Below are 21,190 nucleotides of genomic sequence, written 5' to 3'. Positions count from 1 at the left end.
ATAACAAAGATTTATTAAAGCTAACTGGTCGATTACAGATACGGCGAGCGTCGGTCGCCTGAGTTCGGATTCGCGGAGGGAGAGTTTACAAAACTTCGGGTCATACCTCGGGATCCGGGTCGCTCTTCACAGTCGATACGATTTCGTGGATTTCCGGCGGTTCCCCTCGACGTTTTGGTCCGCACGCGCACAGGCTAAGAGATAAACGTAACCGACCCCCCTTTTCTCCGTCGTCGCCCTTTTATTCTCTCGGTCACGAGTTTCAGGTTCGCCAACCCGCGTTTTTCGACTCTTGTTCCTCCTGATTCATTTTTTCTATCTTTTGACTCATATCCCTTTTCCTTCTACTCGCGCGGAAAGGGATGTATCATTACCGGCTAAATTCCGGTGGGTTCGAATTTTCACAAATATAATAGATATTATATATTATAATTTAACTTGTTCCTACTAGTAATGGCAATTTTCTATGAATTTATTAGTTGGCCAAAGTAAGAACTTTCGAATTTTGACGCCCGTTCGTTGCTTCCTTTGTCTGCCCTTTCCGCGACACTGAGTACAGTTATACCTCGAGTTACGTCGTTCTGGATTATACGTCTTTGTCAAAAAAGTATATGGAAAAATAAAAATCAAGTTTAAGTCATTTTATTCGTCTTTACATCCGTCCGCCACAAATATTGAAGTCGTAATATCACTAGAAAAGCGTTAAAAGCACATAGAATCATATTAAAATATGTACATTTACAGTAAATGTTAATATAACCATCATAAATCCTAGAGAACGAAACACGAAAGCATCTGTGTTTCTGTGTTGTCATCTTATTTACTGGTTTTTAAGTGCTCGTTATTGGCGTTTTCCGCGGTAGTTCCAATATCTACCGTTTGGCGTCGTTGTCAGCGCCACTGGATATTGGTAAATTTAACATAAATTAGTTTATTTTCTACTATCGCAAAATAATTTTGGTAACTGTATTTGTTATTTAACCTTAAAAAAATCATATTATTTTATAATGTCTTAGAGAAACCACATTCACAAATAAAGAGTCCGCGATGTACTGTAAACATCACTAAATTGTAAACATGTACTGTACTGTACGTTCACAAGCATGTACTGTACATGTATTAGTAAATTTAGATAACTTTTGTCTGTACTATATTAAAAACTAAAATATATTTGTTTGTAAGCTTAAAATGGATTCTTATTAACCATATATTATTAAAAATGCATTTATAAATACAGAACTGGGAATGGTAATTTGTGGTTTAGCTTCGTGACAAGTAAATTCAGAGACAAGTAAATTCGACTTACGTCGCCTCTCCTGGAACCAATTACCGACGTAAGGTGAGGTATACCTGTACACCTTAAAAATGTAATGCAGACAGCAACTTGTCTAGCGATCCGATGAAATTTTAGTCTATTAAAATCGATTTATCTCGTCGACCTTTAAAATAGAAATATTTTAATTTCTAATTTAAAGGTCGACGAGGTAGAGAAAGGGTTGTTATTCGATTAGGGTCGAACTTAATGACGATTTTACTCGTTACTATCATCTACAATTTTTTAATATTTTTTAAAATAAAACTTATCCCTACTCCAAAATAGAGCTTTTTGCCGTTATATTATAATTAAATAAAGCTTTTGGTTAATGTTACCTATTGGTTCCAAAATGGCGGCTCGTCTGATTCCAGCAAGGAAACAGTAGGAACGCACGTTCTAACCTAACCTAACCTGTTCTAATAATTTTGTTGATATAATTATGGTAATTTATTAGAATAGATTAGGTTAGGTTAGAACGTGTCCCCGGTGTTTCCTTTCTTCTATTTGCTGGAATCAGAGACGAGCCGCCATCTTGGAATCATGGGTAACCAAGCTTTTAAAATAAAATATCATAACAGATAGCGCTACCAGAATTTGAAATGTTTCCGGGAAAATTAAGCAACTCATTGCTTCATTTTTTTTTACTAGAAACAATGCTACTTGTGAATTAGTGAATTAATATATGACCGTTAAAAATAACTAGACGAAACTGTTTTCCTGTAAATTTTACGTTTGTCTACATTTATGTTTAATCGATTTATTGTGTAAGATCAACATAAGATTACATTTTAGAAAACTTCGACATCCTAATCTTAATATGAACATTCGTAATCAGGGACGTTCGAAGCACTTTCAAGGCCTTCGACTTCGTTTCTTTTAGAGACATCATATACATATAGAATTAAAAATATTAATAGTGAAATGAGCCCATTAAGAAAAAAAAAGAGGCAAGGTCACAATTTAGTGCATTTCTACGCATAAATTGAAGAAACTTTATGTTAAATAATCAGACATTGTGAAAATTCTTCTGATGTAATATCCCAAACGTTTTTCTGTTATCGTCGATTTTAACTTTTACTTTCTATAGCCTGAAGGCCAATTAATTCTTGAAATTTATTGGCAAATAAAAGAAGTTGTTTGTTAAAAAAGAAGCCATTGATTTTAATCTTTAAAACAAGTTTTACTGAATTATTCTGCACGCCATCGCATATACACGCAATATACATATATGCTTCGATATGAGGTATAAAATAAAATTCGTGCACGAATGATGTTCCATTTACATTAAACAGTATTCAGGTAAGCTCACTTTAATTTAGTATGAATTTGTTAATTTCGCGTGGTAGGGGACCAGACCGGTGCCAAAGTATCTGACGTTTGTTTGGAACAAACGAAGACGGTTATAACGTTTATTCGAATAAATGAAATAAAGGAATTTGTTCCTTTCCTAGAAATTAAAAATTCGTAGAAAATTAACGAAGTGGTTATTCAAACTTTCGAACCGCAGATTAATAGGAAAATTAAGTAGAATTTTAATGGAGAAAACTCTTTGGTTCTATCTACTCCCGTTCTCGAGAATTTTTGAAATATGTTTTAAAATTTTAACGCCGTATGCTGGAGATCGCGGGCACAACCAAAAAAGATTAGGAACAGCTTAAATCGTATTAAGAATCATATTGCATTAGATAAATACGGAGTGAAAGATATTCAAAAACAAAAACATTTTTGCAATGTATCTAATTACAGTTAGATACATTGCAACTTGTTATTTGACATAAATTACAGATACAGGTATCCCTCGTATAACACCGAAGTGCCGTGTTATGCGAATTCGTACTATACGAAACAAAAGACTAATGCAAAACATAGATACGTTCCAGAATTTAGCGAAAGTATATCATTCTTTTTTACTGTTACTAAGAGAAATATGTTTATTAAAGCAATCGTTAATTTATTTCCAATCAATAAATAATTAACAATCACAATTAAAAGTACTGTATGGCGCGTTGATATTTATTTTATTGTAAAAGGGCGTGTTATTTTTAATAACTATCGTTGTCCTCTCAGCTTTTTGCCAAACTTGATCAGAAGTATCAGCAACATTTTCATACTTTTATTTTTATCATGAAAATTTTTACCGACGACGAAACGAAAATATACTATTAATCGAAAACTTGTTCTAGAGGGTCGCTTTTGTTCAGTCGAGTACCGAGTGACTTCTTTCCAAAATTTTTTTAAGGCTAGCCGACTGTATGCGATTGCCGGGACGGTTGAGGGGTTGAGAAAATTGTGTATGGGCATGAAATTAGTACTGAACTTTAAAAGATTTTTTTTACTAATTTACAAGGATAGAGTTTCTTAAATTCACAAATAATTCGTAGTGGGTCTTCCTCGGTTACGGTCAACAGGATCGAGGCGCACTGTAGCTTAGAAAAAGATAGTCCTAGTCGCAGGGATGAGGCTAAAAATGGCTCTTACGCCAAAAAACCTAAATTAACATGAGGTTAAAAAAGGACGAACAATTCCGGGAGATCGATAAAAGATCGAACAGCAGATTTTCGAAAGGTTTTTAAACGACACCTCTGCTGTTTAAAACCGCTACCGAGATAGACATTTGTAGTAAAGACACGTTTTGGAATAAATTAAAATTAATTATTTCTTTTCCTTCGGTACAAGTTACGTATAGTAAATTACATAATTGATTATAGAATTTGGAAAGTATAAATATTATATTTTCTTCAATAATGAATTAGTGTTTAATTATTATGCCTTTGTGTCATTTCTATCTTAATTTAAATTTATTTTGTGTACTAGTACTTTTTATATATTAACAGGACTTATTATACTGGAAAATATGGATGCACTTATTTTCCAGTATAATAAGTCCTGTTAATATATAAAAAGTACTAGTATACAAAATAAATTTAAATTAATGTATTTATGTGTCTGGAATGCAAAGTGTACAAAAATACTTAATTTAAAATGGAATAGAATTATAATAATTCATATTGGATTACTATATATAGCCGATCTTATCCGTTTTCATCGAGTGCAAGAATTAGGTCCTCTCTTCCGAGACTAATGAGAAAATTTATCGATGGGTCTAAAAATATGTAAGATTTATTGTAAAAACGCAAAATCCCGTATCTAATACAGTTCAGTAAAAGCCAAGTTCTTCAGGAAATACCCCCCTCTCTCTCCCGCGAGGATTACCAAAAATTTCTTCTTACCGTACATTCTCATGACTTACCCTAACTGTATACCAAATTTCAACTTTCAACTACAGTACTATACTTTTTAAAATTTATTTTGTGTACTATTATTATTACTGTGTTTAGTGGGTTATACTCGGTTGACACCGGTGGCTGTGTACTATGTTGAACAAGAGTCAGAGCATGGCAACCAAAACAAAACTAAAATTAAATAAGTGTGTCAGTGTCAGTGTCTGTATTCAGAAATTTCCTAACATGTAGCATGTATTCAATATAGTGGCCTTCCGAAGTGTGCTATATGTATTTCTATTCAATTGTAATGCTCCCAGGCTTTTGTATAATGTGTGTGGTACAGTGGCGTGCCGTCATTGGAAGCGATGGAAGCGCCGATTCCACCTTTCAATGACCTTCCCTTGAATTTTATAAAATATAAATTTTCATATTTTAACGTACTTTGAATTAATTAAAATTAATATTTTATTATAACTGCATTATGTATCTTTTACAAATTTCTATACTACATGTGAAAAAAAAACGATAAGATTGCTATTGTATATTCGAATAATTCGGTGGCGGAAGGAATGTCGAAACCGGGTCAGTCTCCAATCAGCCAGATTATATAGGCATTAGCACATGCGGTTTACAGTGCACCAACCTCACCCGGTTTAGCTGGTAGAAGCGACACACTCGTAAAGAGTACAGCTTTATATCCCGGAGCGGTTGTGGGCTGTTATCCGTCTGCCTGTCAACTTCCAAGCAGCCAGATTATAGGCATTGGCGCATGCGCTTTACATAGCACCAACGTCACGGTTTAGCTGGTAGAAGCGACACACGCGTAAAGAGTACGCGACTTTATATCCCGGAGCGGTTGTAGGCTGTTAGCCGCCTGCTAGATATTCGGCCACCCTCGCTCGATTATGTGAATCACGAGCAGACTAGATCAACGGCGGGCAACCCCCGGCCCGCGGGCCAGCTACGGCTCGCGAAAAGTTTCTATCCGGCCCGCGAGATCTTTAATAGATTATTAAATTGGAAAAATAACTAATTAATAGTTATTTTTCCAATTCTTTGTAATTTTCGAAAACGATAAGAGAAATAAATGTAGTAATTAACTTTTTATTTATTTATTTCATATTTGCAGACTAAAAAAATTACGAATCACAAGAAGGCGTCAATTAACTACTACGGCGCGGAAAAAAACGTAAAATTTATTCTGGCCCGTGTTATAAAAAGGGTTGCCCACCCTAGACTAGATTTATAACAACCCAACCGATAGGAGTTTACTGGCACGTTTTTATGATAGTTCTGTATAGTTGACAGGAGTTTAAAAAAACTCCATTAAAATATTTGATATATTTATTCCGCGTTTATTCCGCTCTCCCATCTTATATTACTTACGGATTTCGATGTTAAACCGGTGATATTACGATTTAGTATGTCCCATCTGTAAGGGGATGCAGAAAAAACGTGTACAATTCTAGTACAGTGTTAAAAATTAACTGTTACTTTGGCAGCATCATTTACAACCAAATTTAATGAATGAGACGTACAGTACATACAATGGTACAAAAAAAAGCTCTAGAATTTATTTTCCTTAAATTTACGATTTATATATCCGTTGTCATAAAAATTTGTCTTTCCACTGTTTTCCCAAGACTACAGATATTCAGGTACAAAGTAACTGGTTTCGACTTATTTCTACTTAAGAAGTGACTAAATAATTAAGAGATTAGGGAATGGGGACATAAATAAAACCCTGTTGAAAGAGCCAGAATTTTACTTCAACAAAAGCTTAACAGAACCAATCACTCGCTCAGTACAGTGGGAAACTGATTTCCGTGTACACCTGGTATTAAAACGAATTAGTTAGAAAACGAATGACTATTAAGTTTAACATAGTTAGATTTTTACAGCTACGGTGAGAAACGTTTAAAATTTACAACAGCCCTGTGGCGTCCTTTGAGGTATACTAGTGATGCGACAAAAGAGGCATTTGACATTGACCGGTATCGGCACCCTCGGGATTTGGCACGCACACACTCACTACACACCTACCTGGACCGTCACTAGTTCCATCCATTAGCTTCTCGTATCAAGATATTTGACTAAGTGGATTGTTTTAAGATTTAAAAAGTAAAGAATATTTTATGTTATTTTTATGTACGTTTCTTTACAAAGCTATATTTTAATTATAATTTTCTTTATAAGTATATTAATACAATCGAACAATACATTGTACCAGGTATGTATATCCACCGCACATTTTATTTCACCGAGTAAGTTTTATAATTTATTTTTAATTTTAGTCCTTATATCGTGGCTAGCGATTCGGAATGTAATTGTGATATTAAAAATACATTTAGAGAAGTCTACAGTTTTTACTGGCTTATCGAACAAATGAATACGAAGGGACCCTAGACCAGTGATTCTTAACAGGGGGGCCGCGGCCCCTGGGGGTCCATAAGAAGTTTGCCGGGGGCCGCCAAATTATGCAAAATTTCCTTCAGAATATAATAAAAAGAAAATTGATGTATAATCCGAATATCGTATTGAAAAGTGAAATAAGAAAGATAAAGTTTTCCTATTTAGTTTTTATTTATTTATTTTGTATTTCTTCCTACATACAACTTTGTTAGTACAGAAGAAATAAATGTAAATATGCTACTTACACCGCAGTATTTACTTCTTTTATTCCAAAGCAATTTTAAGAAACTATTAATGCTTGGAATTTTAAAAATAATTAGGAAAAATAGTAGGCTTTGAAAATTTAAATATTTTTGCAAAAGTTATACAAAATCCTTACGACAAGTGGGCGTTTTAGTTTTAGTTTAGTTTTAGCATCGACATTGGATCGATTTATCGACATGTTTCTTATTTTATTTTCTGTTAAAAATTAATGAGTTTTCGTGTTTAATTGTGAAGTTTGAATGTTATTTAAATAGATAATGAAATAATAAAGTTATGATTTACATTTATTATATAAAAAATAAAGCAATAATAAAAAAATCAATTTATTATAGATAAATTATCAAATTATCAAATATAAATTATTATTAAAAAATGGGGGTCACAAAAAAATTATGAAATATTTGGTGGGCCGCGAGTATAAAAAGGTTAAGAACCACTGCCCTAGACCATCACTGACGCGCAATTAACTGATTGCCCCTGGAAGTCGGCTTCTTACAGAAACACAGCTTCCCTGTCATCAAATGTCACGGCACGCCACTGGTGTGGTATCACACCTGTAGAGGAGAGAACAACAGGTACAATAAGCACCCTATCCATCCTTCACTGATGCCTTATTTCCTGGGTGAGTTCTGTGTATTTGCTAATTTTTTCAGTGCATATGTTTTGTACATTGTGAGTGTTTGGAATGGATATGTCTATAATGTATGTGATTTTATTGTGTTTGTCGATGAGTGTGGTGTCTGGTCTGTTGTGGTAAATTGTTTTATCTGTGATTATGGCTTTGTCGTAGTACATTTTGTGCGTGTTGTTTTCCAATACTGTCTGTGGAATGTATTTGTAGTATGGTTCGTGGATGTCTAATAATTTGTGTTTCTTTGCAAGCTCTTCATGTATTATATTTGCTACTTGATTATGTTTATGTAAATAATCCGTCTGTGCCAAGAGCTTGCAATCGGAAGTGATGTGTTGTATAGTTTCTGGCACGATGTGACATTTTCTGCACGTGTCATTTGTGAGTGTTGTATCTTTGAATATGTGTTTTCTGTAGTTTTTAGTATTTATGACCTGATCCTGTATGGTAATCATGAATCCTTCCGTCTCCCCAAAGAGGCATCCTCGAGCTAACCAGCTGTTTGGCGCAGTTTTGTCAACAAAATCCTGGGCCAGATCATAAGGATGCCTGCCATGGAGTGCCTTTTGAGCCCACGATTGCTTAACGGTGTCTATGCTTTTTATGTGTTGTATCGTGTTCATATGTTGTGAGTGTAAATTTAATGGTGTGTTATTCGAGTCTGCTAGAGTTACTGCTTTATGTAATTGTGATGTTTTTTGTTTTTTGTAGAAAAACTCTCGCAGTGTCTGTATTTGTTTGTAGTGAAGGTTAACTATGTCAATCAGGCCACGTCCACCATCTTTACGTGGAAGGGTTAGTCTTTCCATGGCGGATTTAGGATGATGTTGTTTATGCTTAGTGAGTGTTGTTCTTGTTTTCCTTTGGAGTTACTCGAGATCTGTGTGAGTCCAATGTATAACTCCAAAAGAATATGTGAGTACTGGGATGACATACGTATTTATTGCTTTAACTGCGTGTTTTGTATTTAACTCTATTCTGAGAATAGCATTTAATCTACTTAGATATTCTTTAATTAATCTTTGCTTTATTTGTGCATGTTCTGTTAGTTTGGCCTGTTGGAATTCTAAATACTTGTAGAACTCGCCCTCTTCCATGGATCCAATAATGTCCCCATTTCCAAGTGCAAAATCGTCTTTCTCCAGGATTCCTTTTTCTATGTGAAGTGTTTTGCATTTATCTAGGTCAAACTCCATTTGTATGTCCTTGGTGTATGAATGTGTGATTTGTAGGAGTTGATGAAGTTGTTTTTGTGTGGATGCATAAAGTTTTATGTCGTGCATGTACAGTACAGTCGCCCATGTACAAAAAACACAGTTTACACTGTCTGATGTGACAGTGTAAACTGTGTTGTTTTTTCATGTCTGATATTGTAACCATATTGCGTGTTGTTTAACATGTTGAATAATGGGTTCAAGGCTGGGCAGAACCAGAGAGGACTCAAGGAATCTCCTTGAAAAATTCTGCCTAATAAAGATTTGGTTTGTTTGTATGGAAGTGTTATGAACCCTGAGATGTAGTGTTGTTCTCCAGTGCTGCATAGTGTTTTGAAAGAATGCAATGAGTGATGGATGTATTTTGTACATGTGTAGAATATGTAGCAGCCAACTGTGTGGAACACTGTCGAATGCTTTTCTGTAGTCTATATATGCCATGTGTATGTTTCTGTGTTGTTTGTGTGCTTGCCGTAGAATGACTGAATCTATGAGTAAATGTTCTTTGCATCCCCTGTGGTTTGTTTCTACGGCAACCTTTTTGTTGTTCTGTAAGAATGTCGTGTTCTTCGACAAGTTTGTATATTTTGTTTGCGATACAGGATTATGTCAATAATTTGTAGAGTGTTGGAAGACATGTAATTGGTCTGTATTGTGTGGGGTCTGTGGTATTGTTGTTTTTAGGTTTCATGTAGGTGATGCCCTGAGTAAGAAAATTTGGCATGTCTTGTGGATTGATGATGATGTGTGTTAGATGTTTAGCTAGTTCCTGGTGCAGTGATGTGAACTTTTTGTACCAGAAATTGTGAATGTTGTCTACACCAGGTGTCTTCCAGTTGTGTGTTCTGTTAACAGTGTATTGGAAATCATGTATGTTTATTTCAACACAGGGCATAGTTGGTATGTTGTGCAAGTTTCTGTTCTCCTCCTCGATCCAGCCTGCATCAGCATTATGCGTGACAGCACTGGACCAAAGAGAAGACCAATATGTTGTGAGTTCTTCTTCTGTTGGTGTGCCACTGTGCTGTGTATCAGTGTTTGCTTTGTTATTAATTTGTCTGTAAAAGAGTTTTTCATTGTTTGTAAATAATTTATTTTGTTGTTTTCGTAGTGTACATGTTTTGTATCGTTTGAGTCTACGTGCTTTGGCAGCAAGTTTTTGTTTTAGTGTATCAATGTATTCTGTAATGTGTGTGTTGTGATGTTCATGTTTTGTGTGTGTTTTTATTTTCTTGAAAATGTTTTTGAGCTGTTTCCTTAATTTGGGTGTTATGTTGTTTTTAGCGTATTGTGTCAGCTTGCCTAATTGCTGTCTAATGTCATTTATTTGTATTTCTATTCTTCTCTGCCAGGCAGGCTTGTGATAGAATTTTGTTTTCTGTGTGTTTGTCTGTGATTGTACTTTCAGCCCATGGTGTGTCACTACTGTGACTGCTCCAGCATAAACTAATGTATGAATGTCTGCGAGTGTAGAAATTGAATGAATGTAGTGTGGTAGTAAGTGAGTGTTTACGTAATTTAGTGTTTTTCCTACTTCCTTTGACGTGTTGATTTTTGGTATTCGTGGTCGTTGTGTGGGATCTGTGCCTGTATATTTAGTGAGTGTTTCCTGAAATATATGTGAGAGTGTATTAACTAAATCCATGTCTATGTTATCAGTGATGGATGAGGAAGTGTCTGTAGTATCATTAGTGGTAATTGTTGTATGTGTGTTATTATCAATGCTTGTTGCTGGATTATCCTGACAGGTTACATGATCTTCATTAATGTTAGATGTTTCTGTCTGTTGATGTATTTGATCAGCAACCTGTTGTTTGATAAGTTCAAGTGTTGTTTGTGGAATAAGGTTGTTGTGTATAATTGTTCTTTTTTGATCAACAACCCTTTGTTCAGTGACAGTGAGGTGAGGATACTGTTGTGTGAATCTATGGTGTAGTTGTTGTCTGTATGCTGTCATGTTTGTTTCGAGTTTTGTGATGGTGTAGTAACTACGGATGATAAACTTGTTCATTTCTACTGTCCATTTCATCCGTTGGCGTGGTTTTCCAGCCTTTGTGGTCTGTGGATGCATTGCCACAGAAACACCAAGGCTGGGTTTGTTCCTCACATCTGTTGAGGGCATTGCAGTAGCCATGCTTGGGCCGGTGCTGCTTTCGCCACCGGTAACCAAGGGAGACTGTGGCCTATTTTTCGAACGTGAGCCTCTGCCTAACCCACGAACGCGGACCTTGTTAACCCGGGCGACGTCCGAGCCGGTATCACACTTTGATCTAGTTATTACCATAATAAATATCTCCACAGAATGTGGGTGTGGTCACTCTTAGCTTCATTTCTCCCCATAGACCTTACTGGCATGGGTGTCCCTACCAGGAGCTTATGCTCCAGCCTGCATTGCCCTATGGATCAGTAAAATTACTGGGCTCTCCCACCACGACCAGGTGGTGACCACGGGAGAGTTATTATTATTATTATGTTGGGTTAAGTGAGATATACTCGGTTAACACCGGTGGCTGTGTACTATGCCGGACCAAAGTCAAGGCATAGTAACCAAAACAGAAATTAAAGAAGTGTATTAGTGTGTGTGTCTGTATTCAGGAATTTTCTCACAATATGACATGTATTCAATATAGTGGCCTTCTGTAGTGTGATGTATGTGTTTCTATTCAATTGTAATGTGCCCAGGCTTTTGTGTAGTGTGTGTGGTATGACACCTGTAGAAGAGAGAACAACAGGTACAATAAGCACCCTATCCATCCTCCACAGATGCCTTATTTCCTGGGCGAGTTCTGTGTACTTGCTAATTTTTTCAGTGCATGCGTTTTGTATATTGTGAGTGTTTGGAATGGATATGTCTATAATGTATGTGATTTTATTCTGTTTGTCAATGAGTGTGATGTCTGGTCTGTTGTGGTAAATTGTTTTATCTGTGATTATGGCTCTGTCGTAGTACATTTTGTGCGTGTTGTTTTCCAATACTGTCTGTGGAATGTATTTGTAGTATGGTTTGTGGATGTCTACTAATTTGTGTTTCTTTGCAAGCTCTTGGTGTATTATATTTGCTACTTGATTATGTCTGTGTAAATAATCTGTCTGTGCCAAGAGCTTGCAACCAGAGGTGATGTGTTGTATAGTTTCTGGCATAATGTGACATTTTCTGCAAGTGTCATTTGTGAGTGTTGCATCTTTGAGTATGTGTTTTCTGTAGTTTTTAGTATTTATGACCTGATCCTGTATGGCAATCATGAATCCTTCCGTCTCCCCAAAGAGGCATCCCCGAGCTAACCAGCTGTTTGACGCAGTTTTGTCAACAAAATCCTGGGCCAGATCGTAAGGATGCCTGCCATGGAGTGCCTTTCGAGCCCACGATTGCTTAATGGTGTCTATGCTATTATATTATTATTATTATTATTATTATTATTATTATTATTATTATTATCATCATTATCATCATCATCATCATCCCATCTCGATTATAAGATATACTGTTTTACGAATGCTTTTGACAATTAGTAATTAATTTCAAAACGTAAATTTAATGTAGCAGTACTGTGTAATAGCTTTGTCATATTCATAATAACTTTTAAATATGTTACAAAGTAACTCTCATTGTCATTATATTCAATATATTTACGTTTTTTCAGCGGAACAGAACATCTTTCAAGCATGAAAGTCGATTGTATTAAATGTATATTAACCCGGATTTTCCAGAACCTAGGAGAAATTATTGCACGTCGACCAGTTTACTTTATAGTTTTACCTTTATTGCTTTCGTTTTCTCTTTCAATTGGGATATTCAGATTATCAGCAATGGAAGATATCGATGATTTTGTTGTTGCTGATAAAGGAAAAACTCTTAGAACAAAACTCTTCGTGGAAAAAATGTTTCCCTTCAATTCTTCTGTATTCTATGATATCTTAAGATATGCCGATCTTCCCCGGAGTGCTATAATTTATATTATAAGAAAAGACACGCGAGACATGCTAGTAAAGGAAGTACTCGAAGAAATTAAGAAAGTAGATGAAACTATTAAAAATCTCACTGTTGTAGTTGATGACGTTTCAATTGCATATCGCAATGTTTGTGGAATAGTTCGCGGAAACTGCTACGAGAATCCTATTTCGGCTGTAATGTGGGATATAAATGATTTATTAACAAGAAAAAAGAAAATAAAATATCCTGTAGAGATAGACAGATTGACCTTATCTTACAATGTTTATATGTTAAACTTGGGAGGTGTGAAAACTGATCGACAAGGATATGTCGAAAGTGTAAAAGCCATCAGATTATTCTATCCATTAGATACCACAATGAAATGGAAGCAGAAATGGATCGAACAATGGACTAAAACAGTTTATGACGAAATAGGAAATAGTCGCTTTCAGCACATTAATGTCTTCATTAATCCTTTATGGTCTGTTGTAGAGTATGCTAAAATTTTGTTTTCAAATCTACGACCAATGATTGCTGCGGTGGTCATTTTTATCTCTGTTTTCTCCATGACCACATACATGAGTGTAAAGTTAGTAAGAAGCAAACCTTGGTTAGGTGTTCGCGAGTGTCGTATCAGCTGGCCTGGCAATAAGTGCATCCTTTGGATTAATGGGATTCTGCGGCACGAAAAACACGTATTGGAATATTTGTATTCCGTTCTTAGTAATTGGTAGGTATTCTTTATTTGTAAGTAGTTTATAAATACACATTGGCATTCGTTATAATTGTTTTTGTTTCACAGTAACGGAGATCGATGATGCATTTGTTCTGATCGCCTGTTGGAGAATTACCGATCCCAACGATAACGTGGTAAATCGTCTGCGTAATACGTACAGAGAAGCAGCAGTTTCTATCACTCTGACGTCACTCACCAATTTCCTGGCGTATTGCATAGGAATGACGACTTCGTTTCCCCTTGTGAGAATATTCTGTTATTATTCAGCGACTTGCATATTCTTCACTTACGTTTTTCAGATAACATTTTTCGGTGGTTGCGTGGCGATTAGTGGATATCGAGAACAGAAAGGCCTTCATCCGATTACACTTCGATTATTTGGTAAGAATAAGTCATATTTTTGTAAATGAATATGAAATGTTCTAAATTTAATGCATTTTTATTAGGTTTTTATGTATTATACATTTTTGTTATACAGTGTATGTAAAATTTAAACTATGAATATTATATAGGTTGTTCTAAAAGTCAGTAAACATTTCAAAAATCAATTTTTGACACTTGGTAACGAGATTAACATTAAAATGCATACAATCGAGGAGTTTCCAGCAGTTTCAAAATTAGTTCGAATTATGTCCATCAGGTGATGCTTCAACACGAATGACGTCCCGGAGGTGTATTCTTTTGAAACTATCACTATCACTGATCAGTTGCTACGCTTTCTTGGGGGGATTGAATGTTGTGACATTCATATAGGATCGACACCACTCTATGTTGCTCCTCCTGTGAAACAACTGTTATTGTCTTCGTTTAGAAATAATCGTGTGATAAGCCGATAGTTTCAGAATTAATGGCCACCGAGTTTTTCAGACCTTGCTGTTTTGGCTATGGGGCTACGAGAAATCATGGGTTTACAAACATATCCAAACGTCATTTGTTGTGTTAAAATATTCTATGCGATAAGAGGTAAGAACGATATCCAAAGAAATGCTGTTTAGTGTTGTCCATAATGTCGTTACTTGCCTTCTGGCCGTCTTGAGAACGAATTCCTCCATGTTATATGCTGTGAGGCGTTTCTTTATGGAGTTAAATATAGTGGACATAATTGTAATTAATTTTTTCGACACCGGAACTAAAAAAATATTCACAATGCATTCATTAATATATTTTCCGAATTTTATCATCGAGAAATACATCTTCAACATCACATTGTTTTATTCTACGTGGTATGGATGCTGTATAATGTTGATAGATTTGAAAATCACTTTAATCCTAACATGTTGATTTTTCACTCAAATAGTCCAAGTTAAGTGACACCAGTCTTTATTTCAGCGGTTCCCAAATTGTGCGCCGCCGCTTCCTCACAGGGGCGCCGCGAAATATTATGAATTTTCATAATTTTACATCCAATTTCAATTCAATGTGATAAAATACGATATTTAGCAGACCTGATGCGAATCGTTAACTCAATAATAAAGGTGGCACATACAATCGCAAAATGTAAAAAGCCTCATACCATCTCAGAAAAACTCATTCTACGGGCTGCTGTAGATATGGTGAACATTATGATCAGTGAGTCTGCTGGGTAGTGCCTTTGTCCAATAACACCATCAATCGCAGAATACAGCACACAGCATGGACCTCCAATGTTCATTTAATTGAAAAAATAAAATGGAAGGAATTTCGGTTGCAGTTTGATGAAGCTACAGACAATAATTAATAATGATGCTATCTTGATTTGCTATAGTTTATAGGTAGTAATAACATTGTAGAAGATCTTTTTTGTAAGAGTATCACTGCGGTTGCTAAGGCTCACGACTTGTTCGAGATCCTTGATATTTTTATTTCCGAAAATAATTTGGAGTGGACCAAATACATTGGTACCTTTACTGATGGTGTTCATTTTATGTCCGGATGTTATGGAGGATTGCAAGCAATTTTTCGAAGCACAGACCCTGATGCACTTTGAACTCATTGCGTTATTCACACGGAAGCACTTGCTTGAAAAGATCTCAGTCCTGCATTAAACCAGAATATGTAGTACATGTAGTAAACTTTATAAAAACGGCCGTTAAGGGCAAGATTTTTTAAAAAACTGTGTGAGGTTGTGGGATACGAGCACACGTCTTTGTTGTACTACAGCACTTCGCGATTGCTTCATTTAATGCCAGTGTTCCATCTGAATTTATCGTTGCAGAAGAAGAGAATCTTATTGAGTTGTTTCGAGATAATACGTTGAAAAGAAAATTTAGCATCATGAAATTAACTGAACATTGGATATCAATAAAAGATGAATATACCTTCTGGTATGGTACAGCTCATAATTCCATTTGCAACTTCTTATTTGTGCAAAGCTTAGTTTGTCGCTGTGATAAAAACTAAGCATTAGACGAAAATCAATGTGGAGAAGGAAATGAAGGTGGCTGTGTCCAGTTTGATTCCAACGTTTGAGAAAATGTGCGGTGATCAACAGGCTCATCCATCCCAGTAATTATAACTAATTGAATTTGTTCAATTATATTTTTTGTTACCTTAAATACGTGCTTTATTTATTTTTTACTTAACATCCTAAGTGTTTAATTAAAAAGATATTAGCTATTTCGCTATTTCGCAAATTGTACTTGTTAGAATTTGACATAGGGCTCCCTTGGGAAAATCTGAATTTAGCAAGGGCGCTGAGAATCAAAAAAGTTTAGGAACCACTGCTTTATTGCGTTAAATTTTTAAAGCTTATCTTTACATCAAATGCATTTCGGGCTATTATAAGTTTATAGCTCCTCTTCAGTGATATTAAAATCAAGGGATAAAGTAAGTCACGACATTATTGTGATAAGCAATAATATTTTACATAACACAATTTGCATATTTACTTACAAGCGTGAGAACGTCGAAATAATTTGAAACTCCAAAATACATTTTTCAACAAATTTTCAGTATAAATACAGCAAACCATTACGGCATCATATGATTACACATTGTACAATTTTAAAACCTTAAATATTAAAATTCACAAAATTAAACCGTACATGTACAATTCATATGGACAATTGTTAAATAAGCCAAAATTCAATCTTACTTTATTATGACAATTGTTTTAGTATTTACAATTTTTTTTTATACAGATGTTATGGAGGTATTCAGAATAACAATCACATGCAAATTGTGTTATGTAAAATATTACGACTTATCACAATAATGTCATGGCTTGTTATTTTTCCCCCCTTGTTCGTAATAGCACTGAAGATAGGATACAAAGTTATATTAGCCCGAAATGCATTTGATGTAAAGATTAGCTTTAAAAGTTTAATGCAATAAAGTCTTGTGTCACTTAACTTGGACCAGCTGTGTGAAAAATCAACCTATTAGGAATAAAGTGATTTTTGTATCTATCACAATGTTTGTAAATATGTTTATACTAAAAACATTTAATATTTAATAAGTTAAAAGTATGAATTTTTCTCTTTTGCAGAACCTGAACATAATTCCTTGGAATCGAGTGAATCGCAGGAAGAATTTTTTATGAAAATATTCAAGAATCAGTTCGGAAATATTCTTTCCTTTCCAATTACAAAAGTCATTGTCATAATTTTATATTTTGCAAATTTGGGTCTTGGAATTTACGGTTGTTTTTCAATTAGACAAGGAATAGATTGGCAGAATTTATTTCCTGAAGATTCTCCCATCACACAAGCCACTAACGTTCTGTATAATAATTTTGATGAATACGTATATCCCGTTCATATAATCATTAATGAAACTTTGGATTACTCTGACATTGCAGTACAGCAAAATATAGAGTCACTTATCAAGAGATTCCAATCTCATCCTTATATTACTGACGAACGTTTAACCATTTCCTGGTTGAAATATTACAAAGAATTCCAGGAGCATCCCGTTGCTAAATATTCGTTGGCAGGTTACAACATGTCGGCCAAACAAGATTTTTTGGAAGGATTGCGTAAAGTATTCTTGAAATTTAAAGGCGCCGACGAATTCTCTTCGGATATCGTCTTCAACGAAGATAAGTCTGACATAATATGCAGCCGATTATTTGTTACAGCAAAAGATTTATCTGGCAGAGAAATGGAAATAAAATTTCTTGATGACATGTGGAAGATTGCAGAAGCGGCACCATTCACTGTTTTAGTGCATAGTCCGGCATCGATTTTAATAGAACAGGGAATAATTATCATGGACATTGTAATGCAGATGTTTTGGGTTACATCGGTACTAATACTTGTTGTGTTTTTCCTGTTTATACCAAATGTGATCTGCGCGTTTCTAGTGGCGATTTCTGTCGTCTCCACCATAACGGAAACTCTGGGATTGATGAGTTTATGGGATGTGAACGTAGACGTCGTTTCCATGATGAGTTTGATTCTGTGCGTAGGATTTTGCATAAATTATCCCGCCCATATCTCTTACGCATTTGTTCGGTCGAGTTTGAAAGATCCAAACGAGAAGTTGAGAGATTCGCTTTATCATTTAGGTTATCCTATATTGCAAGGTACTTTATCGACTACTTTTGGAATATTATTTCTATACAAGGAAATGTACTTCTTTCTGGTTCTCATAAAGATTGTAATTTTAATGACGTTGGAAACGGCATTCCATGCCATGGTGTTCACTCCGGTGGTTCTTTCGTTGATGCCATTGGCTAATCGAAATGAAAATTTTGATTATGTTTTCGTACGAAAACGCCCATCGCAAAACAAGTAGAATTGTGTTAAATATAATTGAATGGAAAGAACGAAAAATTTATTTTTTCAACACGATTAACATGTCTTTAAATATTATAATTATTTGTTTTTTGTTTTGTATTGTAATAAATATTATTAATATCTATATGTAATTTTCTATAAATTTTAAGGACTTATCGCACCACTTTTGCATCATGGAAACAACCAGTTTACATGGATTTTGATGTTAAAAAACGAAAAAAAAAACTTTTATTTACTGTTATTTCAAAACTTTTTGATGCAGGATATACTGTTGTTTTTGTTGCTAGTAACTGCGGTGGACAAAATAAAGAATTATGCAAGGAATTAGGGATAAATATATTCAATACTAAATTTATACATCCATCTAATGGAAATAATATATACTATTTTCCAGATGCACATAATTTGTTAAAACTCATTAGAAATTGGTTTTTAGATACGGGTTTTTTAACTTCAGATCATACATTAATAAACAAAGACTCATTATAACAGTTACTTCAAATAGATTCCAATGAAATAAAAGTTTGCCATAAATTAAAAGAAGAGCATATTACGTGTCAAAAATTTCAACGACAAAATGTTAGATTAGCTTGTGAATTATTTTCTAATTCTACAGCTATTGCTATTAAAATATATATTATAACTGAAAATGCCTTAGCAGCTTCTGAATTTATATTATCAATTAATGCATGGTTTGATGTTACGAATAGTTCAACACCCAATTTTCATTACAAAATTGATTATCCCTCCAAATGTGCTTATGGCATTAACATAACTGAACAAAATAATATACTTGATAATACTTACAGAATAATTGAAAGTATGAGATGTGTATCTAAACAATCACTTCAAACATTTCAAAAAGGAATGCTTATATCTATTAAATCTATTAAAGATTTATTTTTTGACCTAAATACCATTATATCTTAACATGTAAAGTAAGTCAGGATTCTTTAGAAAATCTATTTTTACAGATTCGAACTAGAGGTGGTTTATATGATCACCCTAATCCACTCGAAGTAATATATAGAGTTAAGAATGATAATTTTAGGCAAATCACCAGGAATATTGCAAAATAAATTAAACACAGAAGATCAGATAGTTGAAAATTATTTAATAAATGAAATGTTTGAAGAGGCAGATTTACTGCAAGAAGTTTCGGATATGTCTAGTTTTAAAGAACAAGGAATATCTGAAAATTCACGCAATGTAAATGATGATGATTTATGTCAGATATCTCAGGAAAATGTAGAATTAAAAAAATGATGATTACAATATTTAGCAGGATGGATTGTGAGAAAATACAAAAAAAAAAATTAAAAAAATAAATAAAAAATAAAATCCAAATTTAAGAAGTGTCAGTCACCAAAATAAAAATGGGTTAATGTTACCTATGGTTCCAAAATGGCGGCTTGTCTCTGATTCCAAGAAAGAAATCTTCTGATGGTTGTGATAGTCCAACAAAAGATAAATCCTGAACAAGGGGCATTATTGTATAATTAGCTTAATGTTAATTGAATCTTATCATGAATTGATTTCTCGATTACTGCGTACTTTTTATCCAGGAAAATTCATTATGACCATTTTGGCAAATAAGGTATGTAATTTAAGGGTTAGTTTTATAATTCATTTTTAAATTGACAAACCTTTCTTTCTAATTTAGTTATCTCTGGCCATCAACACACACAATGAATTTCACTGTGCCGAATTTCGTAACTACTGTCGTACAGAACTACAGTTTTGCCACTTCAAGAATTATGATCTGACCTACACCCTCTTTGCCAAAGCTCCCAGTTGAAAATGAATGAAACACCTTACTGGATTGTTTCTCATTGTTACTCATTGTTTAATGTTTTTCTCTTTTGTAGCCCTTTGCCCATAAGTAAATTTTACAGTCTCTTACTTCCACACGTGTTATGGGGAAAAATATCGTGATCCATCTTTTCATATTTTGTGGTAAAGGCTGTAAGCTTTGTTTTGATTGGTCTTGGTCAAATGAATGACAGATCAATCACAAAGTCGAGCTCGTTTAGAATGGTACAATGCGTCAGACTGCAGCAAATTTCGGCGTGCTCATACTTAAGTCTGAAATTCCCAGGTAAAATTGCATAAGGGAGGAAAATATTTATTGGTGAGAGAGGAGGGGCTATTGGAAATTATTATATATATAAATATATATTTTTTTCTTTGCACTTTATATATACAGTATATTATATAATATGTATTATATATGTAGATTTAGAAAATAATTTTGAAGATTTGGAAACATTTTTGTAGCTAAATTTTAGAATTCACTTTTTCAAATGAGGTATGTCCAGATAAGGTGATTTTTTCAACTGTACAATTCTTTATAAATTCTGAATGTTAACTGGTAATAAAATAAATTATTTCAAAATGTTTTAAGGTTTAGATCATTGTCTACAAAATTATTATAAAATTAATATACAAACAAGCATTTATTTATTGTGATATCACAATACTGAGTTGCAATTTTTTGTGAATGTTCTCAATTTTTTAGTACTGTCTTGCCTCCGTACATCATACTTTTCTTGATAGATGATTGGCACGACTATTGCTATCTCAGTTCAGGGAAAATTTTGAATTAAAATAACGGGTTCTGTACAAACATCCAGTTTGTACAGAAGCCGTTATTTGTTTTTGGAAGCACAGCGTTAAGCAAGACCGCGCTTAACGCGGCCTTGCTTAACGTTGATTCGATATAAAGAAGCCTAAAAAAAGCTGAAA

At 34.3% G+C, this 21,190-nt stretch overlaps 1 protein-coding gene across 2 annotated transcripts; it reads left to right on the top strand.

Annotated features, from left to right (window-relative positions):
• The first annotated feature begins 2,535 nt into the window (after window positions 1-2,535).
• Window positions 2,536-18,569, top strand: LOC136981172 (patched domain-containing protein 3-like). Of its 2 annotated transcripts, none has more exons than XM_067277452.1 (4): window positions 2,536-2,614; window positions 12,702-13,721; window positions 13,794-14,108; window positions 17,194-18,569. In XM_067277452.1, the coding sequence occupies exons 2-4, from the start codon at window positions 13,661-13,663 to the stop codon at window positions 18,441-18,443; spliced, it is 1,626 nt and encodes a 541-aa protein (XP_067133553.1). In that variant the 5' UTR covers window positions 2,536-2,614; window positions 12,702-13,660; the 3' UTR covers window positions 18,444-18,569. The 2 variants fall into 2 exon arrangements, with proteins under 2 accessions (XP_067133553.1, XP_067133554.1); XM_067277453.1 differs by lacking the exon at window positions 2,536-2,614 and adding an exon at window positions 7,763-7,837.
• Window positions 18,570-21,190: the final 2,621 nt, after the last annotated feature.

This window comes from Centruroides vittatus, unplaced genomic scaffold (genome assembly GCF_030686945.1).
Source record: "Centruroides vittatus isolate TY-2023 unplaced genomic scaffold, ASM3068694v2 contig_747, whole genome shotgun sequence".
NCBI lineage: Eukaryota > Metazoa > Arthropoda > Arachnida > Scorpiones > Buthidae > Centruroides > Centruroides vittatus.
Note: the sequence above shows the minus strand (reverse complement) of the source record. Positions and strands in the feature narration are given on the sequence as shown.

Excerpts from the sequence above, each read along its gene's own strand:
- LOC136981172 (XM_067277452.1), top strand. The coding sequence starts at position 13,661 with ATGGGATTCTGCGGCACGAAAAACACGTATTGGAATATTTGTATTCCG. Across the intron at positions 13,722-13,793 it reads TATTCCGTTCTTAGTAATTG|TAACGGAGATCGATGATGCA; the intron begins GTAGGTATTCTT and ends TTTGTTTCACAG. Across the intron at positions 14,109-17,193 it reads GATTACACTTCGATTATTTG|AACCTGAACATAATTCCTTG; the intron begins GTAAGAATAAGT and ends TCTCTTTTGCAG.